Source organism: Diorhabda sublineata, chromosome 9 (genome assembly GCF_026230105.1).
Source record: "Diorhabda sublineata isolate icDioSubl1.1 chromosome 9, icDioSubl1.1, whole genome shotgun sequence".
NCBI lineage: Eukaryota > Metazoa > Arthropoda > Insecta > Coleoptera > Chrysomelidae > Diorhabda > Diorhabda sublineata.
The window spans coordinates 19866071-19881687 of record NC_079482.1 but is presented as its reverse complement, the minus strand read 5'-3'; the positions used below and the strand labels follow the sequence as shown (position 1 = coordinate 19881687).

The 15617-nt window shown below is 31.5% G+C and overlaps 1 protein-coding gene across 1 annotated transcript in view; it reads right to left on the bottom strand.

Moving 5' to 3' along the window:
* Nucleotides 1-4500: 4500 nt before the first annotated feature.
* LOC130448831 (G1/S-specific cyclin-D2-like) overlaps nt 4501-15617 on the bottom strand; it is a 57510-nt gene continuing 46393 nt past the window's right edge. Inside the window, exon 4 of the mRNA XM_056786372.1 lies at nt 4501-9373. Coding sequence (XP_056642350.1) covers nt 9078-9373 — 296 coding nt within the window. The 3' untranslated portion in view covers nt 4501-9077. The remainder of the gene's footprint in view (nt 9374-15617) is intronic.

Genomic DNA, 15617 nt, shown 5'->3' with positions numbered 1-15617 from the left:
CATGTTAACAAGTGCACATGTTTTAAGTTACAATTCATTATCATTTATGTGACATGCATTTTGCTTGGATAAGTAACCTTGTCGACAGATAACTGTATATATTTACAATTTTTGCAAGGAATTTCATAAACTATATTAATCAACTTATCTGTTAAGTTTAGGTGTACTTCATATGTAATTTTATATAGTGGGTTATCAGTGATGATATCCCTTCCACATCTCCACAAAAATCACTATATTTGTAAGTAGCCTCTAAGTCAAAGATGGATGGTAAGAACACACAATGTTTCTTGGTGTTTAGCAAACCATTTGTATAAAAAATACTGCTTTGAAGAGATACTTTATTAAGTACAAGTTACTTAAAATATGATGTGCTCTAAATTCTAAGTTCTCATTATAATACTAGTACAATAATACTTATATAATAAGTGTCGTAATCTAGTAGGTAGGAGATGTCATTTGTTAAATGCAAGCTTTAAAAGTGGGAAATGGGCATCTTCTTTTATACAAAATGAAAAAGAAAGAAATATCAGTATAGCTAAAAAAACTAACATTCTGCCTAACTATATTTATGAACCTCAACAATCTTCTGTATTCAGAGAGAACTACTATATAAAAAAAGTTTTTAATTAATAGTCATACCATCTGAAAAATGTAATGTTACAGTTATAATGGAGAAGAGACAGATTTATTCAGGGAACTAACTGAAAATAATTAGAGAGAACTCACTAATGATCCCACTCTTAAAATACCAATAAATCTAACAAATTAATAAAAAATTTCTTCACAAAAACCAAATTGACAAGAAAATAAAAAAGAAATTATGGAACTATAATGATATTTCTGCTAACTTATTTTTTGTGTGTTTCCAGAGCAGTATAACAACCTAGCGAGGGCTACTTTTTGGTTCATGTGGTTAAACATTCCCTAGCGAACGCTATTTGGCGCCATCCTCACTTTCAACTGAGAAACCATTAGTCAATTAAAATCTAGCCGTACTTGGCGATAATAACGCCGAACAATAATTTCAAATTTTTAAAATAATATAAGAGATAAAAAAAAGATTTTATATATTGAGCGCACCTCGTATATCTCCTAATGTTTAACTACATGATCCAAACAGCAGCGCTCGCTGATGTTCTCTTATGTTCAGATTAGAGATTTCGAACAAGAGATTGTTACGCTGCTTTGATGAGACGCAAAACGTCGAAACTAGGTAGCGATCCAACCCTCTCTTTGCAATTGTGAGCGATTAGGAATGTTGATATCAACAAGAAGGTTGATATCACATTCTCAGAGTAAATTTAATATTCGTTGCGCTATTAGTCAGAAATGTATTTGTCGTCTCCTTTGATTAATGGCAAGCAATAATTTCGAATGATTTAAATTCGGAATAATATAAAGGTATCAAATAGATTTTATATAAATTTTGATGTATTAGACGTGCCTCGTATATCACCTAAAATTTATTTCATATCATCACCAACTAATGGTTCGCAGTTGGAAATGAAGAAGGTGCCAAATAGAGCTGCCGGGGAATATTTTACTATACGAACTATACGATTGTCTTTAGTTCAGATTAGAGACTCGAACGAGAGGTTGTTACGCCGCTATGATGAGACGCAAAACGTCAAAACTAGCCATAGCTTACAACCCTCTCGTTGCAATTGCGAGTCATTAGGGATGTCAATTTTGCCAGCTTTTCCATGACACCACGCTCTTCAGAGAATATATAATTCAATATTCGTCGCGATATTAGCCGGAAAAGTAGTTGTTTTCTCCTTTGAAGAACGGTAATTTTGCATCATTGAAATTCGAAATAATATAAGTGGTGACAAATAGATAATTTTCTTCAACTTTTACATCTTACACTTTCTTATATGTTTTCGTATACAAACATATAGAATGTTTATGTATTCATCATCGGGGATTGAAATTATTGTCAATGCACAATGTCTAAAAGTATAACAATAAAATGATAGAAATTTATTGTCACTCATAATCTAACCTAGAAAAATTCAATGTCATTCATAATCAAACCAATGACAATTATTCGAATATTGATTTTTGAAACTTCAAGTCTCCACAATCCTCGATTAATTAATGAAAGTAATTTTCAATATTGTTATACTTTTATAAATATTTTGATAAAGTCTGAAAGTAGTCGAAAAGTCAAATTTTTATCTGTTTTTCAAAAATTGGAAAACAGAACTAATTTCATAACAAAAGAGATTTAAAAACTTAGTCATATATAAAAGGTCTAAGAAATTTATATCGACGTTTCGACTTGTTTTGGACCTTATACAAATGTATTTTAGAAACAAAAGTTCCAAAAAAAATCTGATATAAATCATTACCTGTTTCTCTTTGTACTTTTTCTTTATAAAATTATATACTTAAAATAATTATGTAAATGCTTGCGCCGATCGTTTCAATAATAAATACATGATATACTCAATTGTGATTAATTATTCGTTGTTGCTCTTCATATCCATTTTAGATCACACTTTGTTGTGTTGATACTACTTGATTATATTGAAGAATTTGACACTTATCAAATTTGCTGTGAAGAAAAGAGAATATTGTGAATGAGATTAAGAAGAGCTTGATGGAGAGTGGTTATCTGTATGGTTGTGAAGATTGAGCAGTAAAATGTTTGTAAAAGCTCCAGATTAAAATGAGTGTGTTGAGTAAATTTTTTCATTAAAGCGTGTAGTAGCAGCTAGCCGGAGAGAAAGGGGTAAAGTGGCTATTTTTTAGACCTATTCTATTTATGAAACTGGGCAGTCTGCCACCAACAGGGACTTATCCAGACCGATTGGGCTGTTTGCCTTACGATAAGCCAATCTTAACTTTAGTTCTAGAAATATTTTTGGTACCAGTTAACGTTAAAAGTAACGGTCTAGGAACCTTAGGGTGATCTTGATTTTATGAAACAATACTTTTCTATTCTCAAAAATAGGGTAATAAAACGCTACCTATCAAATTTTGACCAGTTTCCTTCTTTTCAAGTGATCTCTTTGTGTTACATATTAGGTTTTAACAAAGATAATGAATCGAATAAATTTTCTTTGCTAGTATGATTTTATCCAGGCTGGTCCTAGCCATTGCGAGGCCCTGGGCAAGCTTTAGGCCTTCTTTTACGCGGAGTCGCCTACCGGACTCTATATGACCCGCCCCCTACTACTATCATTACTCTAATATTTCAAAAACGAAAATATAATTAGAAATCCGGTTATAGAAAAAGTATTGTTTATTCAGCCCCCAATTCGAGTTCAAGCAATTAGTTAATCAATTATCGATAATTGTGTAATAAATATTATAACTGTAAATTCATTTCAGCTGTCTTGAATCAACATTGCATTTGTCTGATTGACAAAAAATACCACCACTACATCATAAAAAAGAAAATAAAAACGAACTTTGTTCTAATTTCAAAGACGTTTACACCAAGCTGACAAACTTCCTAGATCACGAGGGCCCCTTTAAGTTATATGTATATATTTGTCGGGACATTGTTTGTTTTGGCAAAAAATCTATTCGCGGCCTAACACGCTCTAAAAGTTCTACAACAGTTTGCGGACTGTCAAAAACAGACAGAGTTCGTGTTTTGTTTTTGTATCTCCGCTTGGTGGAAGCCTAGCATAAATTGGATGCCGACATTGCTAATTTAGCAAAGTGAACGAACGACCGACAAAACAGTCGATATCGACGTATGAATATTTTTTATATAAATAAAACGGTGGGATGCGAAGAGCGCACAGGCACATTTAGAAACCATTTCGTGCATCTAGCGCACACTATCTGTATCGAATCCGAAAGATCGTTTGACGAGCGCACAAGATAATTTGATCCGCCGAAGTGTTGGTTAGGTTCGGTTAGCTACATCAGGAATAAACTGATGAGGCTGTTGACTGCAGTTGTTTTCAGCGAACCATTACACTTGCTTCTTTTTTTCCTGAACACACCTCCAGTAAATAAACTCTTTTTTTTACGTCCAATTCCATCTATTAGTAAAAGTTTTCCTTTAAAACTAACTAAAAAAATTTATTCAAAAAGAAATATCACAAAACAACGATATCGAAGACACAAGAATATTAATATATTGGCGCACTAATAATACAGGGATTTAAGATACCGTCTTTATACCTGCAAATATGCGTTCGAACCACGCATTCAATCAAACAACCCATAATATACTTAGGCAAAGTTTTGTTATATTTTTTTTAATTGCGTATATTTTTGAATTACTTTCAAAAGTTCTAGTTGCTTATAAAAAAATTCAGTTCTCATGAGATGATTCATATTTTGCTTAACATATTTTTCTATGAAAAATTTCCTTTTATCTAGGAGTATATATATAATTTTGGAAATTGAATTTTTTTGAGTTTTTTAAGTTAGAATAGCAACAAAAATTTCTATATACTAATGTTATAATGACACTTCTACTAAAGGTAATATGAAATTTGTTGTTGATATGCACAAAATAAACAGAGCTCATTGTGGATTACATATTTATTTAAAAAAAAATATATACAAAAAACTATCCAGTAAAGGTAATACACATAAAGAAATAAATACATTCAAAAACTATCATTCCCAAATACTTTGGTTTTAAAATATTTTACAAAGACTCAGCCTCCAAACAGGTAGTAAGAAGCAGTTCAAAGACAAAATATATTTGTTTTTTTTGTATACTTAATAACTGTTAAAATATCTTTGGCAATATCAAAAATGAAAAATTCACTTTAAAACACTTTGTAATAAAATTTAAAAAAAGAATTTTACAATTTTACTTTTACAACACATTGTATTTTACGAATATTTAATTTTTATTCAAAATCCAAGAGGGATCAGTTAAAATAAGATTTCTTTACCTACATAATAATAAACATATATCATGAAACTCTATACATAGACTATTGATGATACGAGAAATCGATTTGTTATCTATTTTATGCGGAAATACCGGAAATGGCCGTTATATCAGGAAGGTTAACAGATATCGAACCATGGATAACATTCGATAGTTCTCATCCAGATCTATCTGTGTGTGAAAAGTCATGATAATTGACGCATGCTCAGAAGTGTTTCTGTGAAAAAGTATGCAAGTACATCATTTGTATCAAAAAACCCAACCTTACAAAAATTACTAAATTTTCATTTTATCTATTGATTTGTCGTGAAAATAATGCAATCATCATGACTTTTCACACACAGATAGATCTTGAGATCTATCGAACAAATTTATCCATGGTTCGATATCTGTTAATCTTCCTGGCCATTTCCGGTATCTCCGGAATTAAATGTTTCCGCTTAAAATAGATATGATAAATCGATTTCTCGTATCTTCAATAGTCTACGTATAGAGTTTCATAATGATCGTTGTGAGGTGGCTTATCATCCTTGTGCCGCAATTTTTGAGTGTATTGAATACTTTCACTACACTAATGCAATTTCAAATTAACGTTTTAGATTAATAAGGAAGTTGTCGATGACAAATAAGAAAGTAAAAAATACAAGATCAACTAATAAGACTACCATTTAGGAAAATAACAAAAAATGTGTACAACAAATAAGCGATACAGTAATAATAAAGAAGGGATTAGAGCTGAGAAATGAGAAAATGACTATCATATAATGCAACGATATTTCATTATTCTAACAAAAATATGAAATAAGTAACGCTCCATTAAAGTATATGAATGTTTAAAATATATTTGTGAAAAAATAATACTGATTGTTTACTAATCCCACTAAAGTTATTTGAAAAAACGTTCTAACTGCTTCTAACTAAACCATTTTATGATATCAAAGAAATAAAGAGATAACGTAAAGATACCTCTACATACGAACATACAAAACTAAAGACTAGATAACAAAACCAATATAGTAAACCAAAAAGTATATTCAAAAATTTTTTTAATCTGTTGGCCGACCAAAACTGTGATTCTGAATTATTAATTTAGTAGGTTTTGAAGATCACAGAAAACACTTTATACAGAGTAAATAAAGGAACTATAGAGATAAAATAGTAATTAGCAAAATTTGAGATTTCAGAAAATATATATTTGTTCTTGTTTGTTAACAAGTTAACAAAAATATTTAGGTTAAAAATGTTTCAGTATGCAGGTAATTAAATGATAATAATGTTCCCGTAATTTACTCTGTAGTTAGTCACCACAAAGAAATCTATATATTTACTTAAAATTCAATAAAACGCTCTCCATATTTTATACAGATTACTGTTAACAAAAAACTGTTTCAAAATGCATTTAAAAATTTCTATTTTATAGGTAGTTTTATACATGAAATTATAGAATATAAAATTTTTACCATCAACTCCACATACATACACAAATAAATATGTATAAAGTGATTATTGTGGGGTTGTAGCAATAAAATATCAAAGAGTACACTTCTTAATACGTATTCCAAACTTTTGATAACTATGTATTCATCTTCGGGTGAAATCATGATCAAAATATAATGTAAAAGTATGAACACAGTATATTAAAAAAATTCAAATTACTTTCATTGGCTATTACCACAACAATTACTTTTATTACCAAGAAAATATTTCCTTTTAAGTATATAAGTGATTATCGAGGAATTGTGGCAGTGAAACACCAAAGTGTACTCCTTTCATATACACTCAACAGCAACAAAACTGAACACTTCATATTTTTCTTATTAAAAGCTAATTCTCAGCAATTTGTTTATTTTTGTGAATATTCCAGTTATTACAGAGAATGTAGGGTCTAAGTCCATTGAACTAATCCCTTTAGAATTAATAAACAATTAGATAAAACTCAGATTTGATTTACCTGTCAGACATATTCTAAACTGTAAGTAGTTTTTATTAATCAAGCCTTTTCTGTGATTAATAAACATGTCTTTTTTATTTTTGATCCAGAATAATGGTTCTTTCAAATGTCGACATAGTCCGAGCTGATGCCTTGGCCAGAGAAGGCCAGAGCTTACGGTACATTGTCGAAACGCTTGGGGTAGTCTACCATTCCGGGAAACTGGTAGCTATGATAGGAGGCGTGGGAGTAGGCGACCAAGGACAACAACGGCAGTAGATGATCGATTTATTACGCTGTTGGTATTGAGAGACCGACAATTAGCAACGGCTCCTGAGGTTCGGAAAAGACTTGAAACCCACGACAAGCCTACAATTCTTGGAAAGGCATCGAAGAGAAAGGAGATTATTTGCCGATCAGTATTCTCCTTGGACTCTGGAGCATTGGGGAACTCTTACAGATGAGTCTCGATTTGGTCTATATCACTCAGACGATCGAGACAGAGTATGGAGATGGCCAGGGGAGTGATTTGCTTTATGTACCATTCGTGAATCACGGCCTTTTGATTGATTTTCATAAATAATGGGGCTCTGACTGCTCGGAGGTACATCGAGGACGTCCTTCTAGAGGCTGTGATCCCATTTGCTATATTTATTGGTGAGTAATTCATTTTAATGCAGGTTAATGCTCGTCTACATACCGCTAGAATTGTTTCCGAATACTTGGAGCAAGTAGGAATCACTGTTCTGGACTGGCCTGCACGATCTCCTGATATGAATACCATAGAACATTTGTGGGATAATTTCGGGAGGCGTGTTAGACGTCGTCATCCTCCTCCTAGTGACTTAAGTCAGCTCCAAATTGTTCTTCCATAAGGAAGGAATCCTATGCCGGTGGAGTACGTCCAGAATTTAATTTCTTCGATGCCTGACAGGGTAAGAAACCTTCGCCGTAGCAGAGGGAGAAATAACCGTTATTAGAATTACATAAATTGTTAGAAAAACTAATAAAAATAAAGAATAACTTTTTTTTTAAATGTGTTATTTTATCATTTTTTCTTTATTTTGTATTTTTTTGTAAATGATCAATAAAAATTATTCAGTTTAGGCAGATTTTGTTTATATAACCTATAAATTAACAAATTCTTACCATAAATTAAAAAGATTAAAATATTTAACAAAATAATAAGACCAAATGTAAGTGTCCGTTTTTTTGCCGTTGAGTTTATATTCCAAGCTTTTAAATAACTATGTATTCATCATTAGGAAATTAATTACTCGGTAACGCGGTATTCGCCATTTTCTGGTAAATATTAAATTCATAGGTTTTGAATTAGATGAATTTGCAGTATTTACCGCAATTATCGATTAATTAATTTCTTAATGATGAACACATTGTTATTCTAAAAATATTTATATTAAAAAGATCACACTTTGGTGCATCATTTCCACAATACCACAACAATCACGTTTATATATTAAATATATAGATAATTTTGTGATGTAATATTTAAGGCACTTAATTATTTGAGATCAACAATTTACAAACTTATAATAACTAGATATTAAGAATTACTGGTAATTCAGAGATCAAAATATAGATACACAAACTTATCTTTTGGTTACAATTTTTTTTAAAACATACACACACTTAACTCTTTGAATAAAATTAATTAAATATTAAATAACACAAAAACAAATTTGCATTCTGCAAGTCAACGATAAATAAATGTAAAATATGTCTAATGATACACCAGTAATTTTTTAAAAATAAAAAAAATTTTTTTTCTAATACGGGGTTTATTTAAAATTGCAAGTAGCTCTACTGTGTTATGTCCATTCCCGTCCATTGTTTGAGAAAGTAATCAGAGAAGTCGCGGTTATGATAATGAGCTAGCATTTGTGAAAAAAGTTGAATGAAATTGAAAATGGAATAAATGATATATAAATATTTACTACAAACAGTATGTATGAATACTACACTATAGAAAATTGTGGATTGAGATTTGATTAGAATAAAAGTTACAATTGTAAATATTTCACTATTTAATACCAATTATTTTCTCAAAAAATACGAATGGAGTTTGAGCAATATCAAAATAAAATCGAGTTCTGTGAAGACAAATAGATAGTACTAACTGAATTCTGCACTTTTTTAAAACTGATATATCATTGAATTGTTGTAAAAAAAAACTGCTACAAAACAGCTAAGTAACAGAGAATAACATTCATGTCAAAGTATGTAAGAGCACACACTTCAGTATAAAACAATTTAAAAGTATATATTCTCGACTTCTGTAGGTGTTTCCGGTTGTCCATAATGAGGACTTTCGTATCCTTGAACTGTTGTTTTTGATTCTGGTGTGGTGGGTGTTAAACTAGGTGCAACTTTTGATACAGCATTATCAATTACTCCCACCAAAAATTCTACAGTCCTCGGATTTACGTTCAACATATTACAAGTGTCTCGAAGAGCTACCTCTGATGACGATAACTTTAAGCCTCGAATTGCAGAACTTATACAAGCAGCTGCTATGACGGATGGTGGGGTTTGAATCAAACTAGGTTCTGGAACAAAAAATTTCAATGTCAATTTTGTTCATAAATAAATGTTCATACTATTTAACTTTGAATTATAAAGAAATGTATGGAATAATAATACATTTTCGCAAAGAAGTATATTTTTATTATTTTATTCTTGTCGTGATATTTCGTTTGTTTCCGGATTCCGCAATGGGGCGATATTCTCAGTATAGTTATTTCAATACCAATTGCAAAAGACAGTTATGCAAGAACAATCAATATTTCATAAATACGCACGGCACTCATACCAAATTAAGAAATGAAATATAATGTTTACTCCCCGTATAAAATTCGGTAAACATCTAACAAACCGTCAGTCCACGTGGACTCATCACCATTTCTATTGGCAGAAGCTATCGGAAGACACAATTTGAAATATTCCTGCCAGACAGTCTGCGATAAGCAGTGGCGTGGCTTGGTGAGATTTATTTAATTTATAAATTTCTTCAAATAAATAGAAATATGACGTTCTTTACACCATGGGTGAATGAAGACAATAAAAGTGCACAGTTTAGTGAGAATAAAGACAGGTATGAATGTAATAATAAAGATTTAGATATACAAACACAGCAAGTTATTTTAAATATATTCGAATGTTTAAAAAAGGAAATTGTTGAATTAACTAGAGTAAAAGAATTTTGCATTTATCGAGTAGTCACGAAAGGAGTTGTTGTGGATCATTAACAGAACCGAAAAACATGTAAGAAAAACTGAAATCAGTTGACAAAGCTACTCAAGATTTTATACGTAGGACAATTTATGGTTCATTTAAGGATAACAGGGTTGCGACATTAGAAGTAATACAGCAAAAGGTCGAGTCAAGGATATCGGATACCGAATCGTCAAGGATAGTTCGATTGCGGCAAGATTATTAGCGCCAGATAGAAAACTACCGAAGTTTTAATAGACGAATGGGGTACAGTTCACGTCTGGTACCCTGTTCAAACCGAACTCCCTAACAGGCAGATACATTTTACTTTTCTATCTAAGTTTTATAATTTAGTATTCAGGTGTAGCAAGTTAACGAGGTATAATAATGATTTTTTTCTAAATTCCCGTGCAACTGATGAATCGCCTTTCAATGACAACTCGAAACATGTAAAAAAGATCATTTTTTAGTTCAACCAAACACTGTGAAGGAGAGAATAGTCACAAATAGACTTCTATGCAGCCCTAGAAGCAGAACTGCTTCAAGAAACCTTATCCATTTTGTATAGAGTCCGAAAGGCGATTCTTAATATGATATTACTTTACACAACTGAAAAAGAAAAAATTCACAATGTGTCATATACCACTAAAGAAGAATTGCTAACTTTGGTTGCAAATTTGATCCTCTCGGCTGTCAAGATAACCATCTATCTGCCAGGCATATGTTTGATACCACAATTTCTGGTTCCCTTTACAGAGCCTGCATGAATTATGATGGCTTTGTGTTTTAGCTGAATTGTATGAGGTTTGAATCAAGAGAAACAAGACAGAAAAGAAAAATGAATGATCCTTATGCACCTGTTCGTGAGATATGTGAAATTTTCATTGAAACTTGCAGATCATTATATACCAATAGAAATGGTTTGTCACTTGCGAACTATTTTGTAAAGGAGCTTACAATATCCATCCATGGAAGTAATAGGAATGTTATCAAGGATAATTGGACGGCTCGGGAAAAATAAAAGGGATATACCACCAGAACTCCTGGCTACAAGACAGACAAATGTAAATACATTAATGTTCTGTTATGGTTAGAAGGTATTACTTTCGTGTCTAGAAAGTTGGGAGGTGAAATTTCAGAAGAAACAGGAAAACCTGCGATTGTTCAGAATTACAATGAAACTGAAGGTGGTGTCGATACATTCGACCAATTGTGCACCAACATGAGCTGAAGCAGAAAACTAGAAGATAGCCCCTATATGGTCAGCAGCAGCTCCTTTGTAATTTTGAATATTCAAAATAATTCAAGAAATACATGTTTCTAATGGCAAAGTGAAAAACTACGAATGACAACAACTTATTGTGGACAATGTGAACATTCGATCTGCGGGGAGCACCGGGGAGAAATTTGCAAAAAATGCAGCGTTGAAAAATAGGAATTTGATTATTTTGTTTCTTCATTTTTTAATAAAGAATTTCTACTACTTTCCATAAGTTTTTCTGGAAAGATTTTTCGAAAAATGCGGTTTTATACTACCTTCGTAAAATTTTGGACCCGTAATGACGTATTCCGAAATAAGTCCCGTTATCTAGGGTTAATAATGTTCATTTAGTTTTTATGTCCCTATGAATTTATTTATTATTTATTTATTTATTATTTTATACGGTCCCAATAATTTCTCGTCGTATCTTCATAGTTTAGATCTAAGTTTATCATGTGTTTGAGCAATAATAATGAAATTCTAGATCTGAATGATGTATTCTTTGTTGCAGTATTGATATGTTGTCTTCTGAAGAATTTATATACGAAAACTATGATTTTAATTACCCATAAATAATGTTCCTAGAGTTTTATCATGAAATTTATAAAATAAACGATTGTAATTGTGTTTATAAATGTGTGACAAATAGTCCGCTCATATACATTGTTTTGTCGGAATTTGGTTTAGATGTACTCTAAATCTTTTTAAACAGCAAAACAGACCACATCGCCGATTGAAAGCAATTTCAAATAAACACCAAGAAATAACGTTGTGTCTTGAAGAAAATGCGAAATCTCTCATACCCATATAGAAAACTCGAACCCAAAAGCAACACACAAAAGGACGTCTCGCAGCTGTCGCTTTATCAAAAAAGTGGACCACGTCGCTAATGAAACCGTTATTTACTTTTTGAAATGCAAGGTTCAATCTGATCAACTATGTCCTTATATTTGGGAAGGTTACTTTCTTGAAACTTATTTTTCAAGGTAGTTCTAAGTCTATTGTTGATTTAATAGTATTGTTATAACTTTGGGGTCCCTATGAGTTTATTTGTGGCGTTTAGAAGTCTATTTTTAGGTATAACCGTCAGAGAATTCGTTTTTTATAAACGAATTTGATACCGGATACAAGAAATGGGACTGTTTTTCTTTTATTTAGATGCACACACGGCTATGTGTTTATTCTTAACTTAGGTTAGTTTTAGTAACCTAGTTCCTTATAAAAAATGAAAATAAGTTGTAGTATTGTTCTAATAAACAAATGTTTCAGGATCGATTTGAAATAACTGCGCGATAATTTTTTATATTAGAAAATTGAAACCAATAGCTTTAACTCAAAAAATTAGGAAGAATATGAGTGTTTGAAACATGGAAGACTGATAAGTTTTTTAAATATGGAATTGAATAAAGAAAACAGCAGTAATAAGATGTTGAAATCTTTTTAATTTCGATGAATTTAATGATTGTTAAAAGAAATAACAAAATTCATAACACCGCAATTCTCAACTGATTAATTCCCTGATCGTGACTACATAGGTAATCGAAAGCTTGGAAATATATTAGGAATAGTACACTTTGGTGTTTAATTTTTCCACTACGTAAACGCTTATGCATGCAGTAAAGTTTTTTCGACTTTTTACTTCTCGCAGTTTTTACAAATGAGAACTACAAAACACGCCTATTTTTAGGAACCACATATATTGCCCCAAATGATCAACGTATTAATAAGAAGATTGATTTAAGTAACCTTAGTCTATTCTAGGCATATATTTTAGATTTTGAAAAAAAATTCTGTAAAAGAAATTCAACGCCATCGACAACCAATTAACCTTAACCATTAACACCTATCTTAATCTAACCTATAAAAATTTAATGTCATTCATAATCTAACCGATGAAAATTAACAATGATTTCTATAACAACCATAATGAATAATCTCAATAATTCTATCAAGCGTCAATTTGAATATTGGTTTTTGAAATGAATGAATTTTTAATGTCTTTTAAAAGATCGTCGGTGTTACATATTTTCTGCGGTTTCCCTACAACCTGGTGAACCGGTTCTCCAGCCAAATGGCCAACGATAGGAATAACGCCCCTTTTGATTTCAAAAAACCAATAAACTTTACAAAACTCAAAAAAAAACCAAATCGAGAAGAACTGTTTTTTCTTGCAAGCTCGTTTTCGCTTTCTTCTAGCTAAAATCTCCGTTTTTCCCTTCCAGAAAAGTTAGGCAAACACAAACCCACGCAACTACCACAACCCCAGCTCTGCAGAGGAGCAATTTCTATATCAGGACCCACTCCAATAAACAATCCTACTTATCCTACCAAATTTAAACTCTCTCTCTTGTCTTTTGAAAGAAACAACGAAATACTTTTATACATATTTTTATATTGTACTTGATCATAATTTCAGTCGTATTCGAAAGCTTGGAAATATATTAGAATTAGTACACTTTAGTGTTTAATTTTTCCACAATCCCACCACGATGACGCATAATATAGAAATATTCTAACCTTTGAAATAGTGTGGTGAGGCTAAGTGTTGTTATAGCAAATTATTTTTTCCTCATACCTCGATCGAAGTATGTATTTTCTCCTCGGGCAACAAGGACGCGCAGGACGGAGATTTTAACTTTTGGTCTGTGTAGTTAAGCGCGTATACTTCTCATAGAAAGTACGTACTTTAGAAGGAGATATGAAGAAAAAACTTTTACACTTCACGTGCCAAAAGTTGTAATCCCATTCGCCTCGGGCATTACGCCGCGCAGAGCCGAAAATTCAACTTTCGGCACTTGTAGTGTAATATTTAACTATTTAACTTTACCTGTCGAACCAATGGGGACAGAAAGAGCGATATGTCAAAAAAAAAATAAATTATGTAATGATATTGAAATTAAAATTCACTTATATATAAAATTATATGTCCCTTGCAATGAAAATGGCTTTTTTTGAATCACATCTATTCATCTTTTAACAACTTTTAAATCCGTTAAATTGAATTTTCTTTCACGGTATACGTGCACAAAGTATAAATTGACGAGAGGGTTTGACAAAGATAATCGTGGTACATATTAAAAAAATATTAACGACATCTGGGGACGGTAGAAGCCACATTGAAAGTAACTTAGATATATTATAAAAAAATGTTAAAAGTAAAAATCATAGGGAACTTTGTTAACAGGTTTAGAGGGTAACATCGCAGATAGAAAAAGACGCACTTCAACCACCTGCCTTATGGAATGGACGATGCACCCAATACTGCATATGCTTCTAGTTTCTTCACCTCTTGTTTTCTTTACTCGGAAAGTCGTAGAACTCGCTCTAGAAAAAATTTGTTTGTGTTTGTTCATAGGGGTACAACGACTTCGTCACCATACATCCACCTGGTCGAGTGAAACACAGAAATTAAAATGTTTCATATATATGACACAGACTGACACAAATAAACAAATATATATATACAGGGTGGGTCACGAGAAACTTTACATACTTTTAAAATATTTAGATTCCCTTAGTTAGGATAACATGTGACTACTAAAATATTATATATTAAAAAGGGTCGACTCTTCTTTATGAATTTACAGGGTGATTTGTGAAAAGGACCATTAATTTTAATTGTATAGGTATAGTATTTAATCAACTGATTTGATATCAATTTCTTTTCATGATGCAGTACACTACTAGGAAGCATTCAGCTGCTGTTAGCTAAACTTAGAAATTCCAGGATCGGCTGTGGAAAAATCAATTTGGCTATAAGTGATTTTCAAACTACATAAATAACCAATGAAAACGACATATGCGACAGAGTTGTCGCATTTTTATTCAATTTTTAGTAAAAGATCAAATTTTATCAAACGTAGAACAACCATAATGACGTATACCACATAATAAGGTATTAATTTGAAAAAATAAATTGAGCCGCATAATTACTGTAACGTTGAATTATCTCTAAGGGCAGAATTAATTGTTTTTCAATTTTGAATTTTTAGACAAAAATCGCATATTTCGATAAATTATAAATTAATTAATTTCAATTTTACTTTATTATATAAATACGCAAATTGTCTGTGTCAAATCATATTTTTATATAGACTGAAAGTACGAGGAAGTATTGATATCTAGTTATCCCAGTTTCATGCATAAACAAAATATTGCGTTACCATAGCAACGAACAATAACTTATTACAAGTGTCAGTGTAAAGTTTGACGTCAAAAAAGTAAACCAGAGTTACGCGATAAATTGAAAGAAAAAATATGTCCACCGAAATTGCAAAAATCGAAAAATTAGATTATCGAGCCATCATCAACCTGTATTT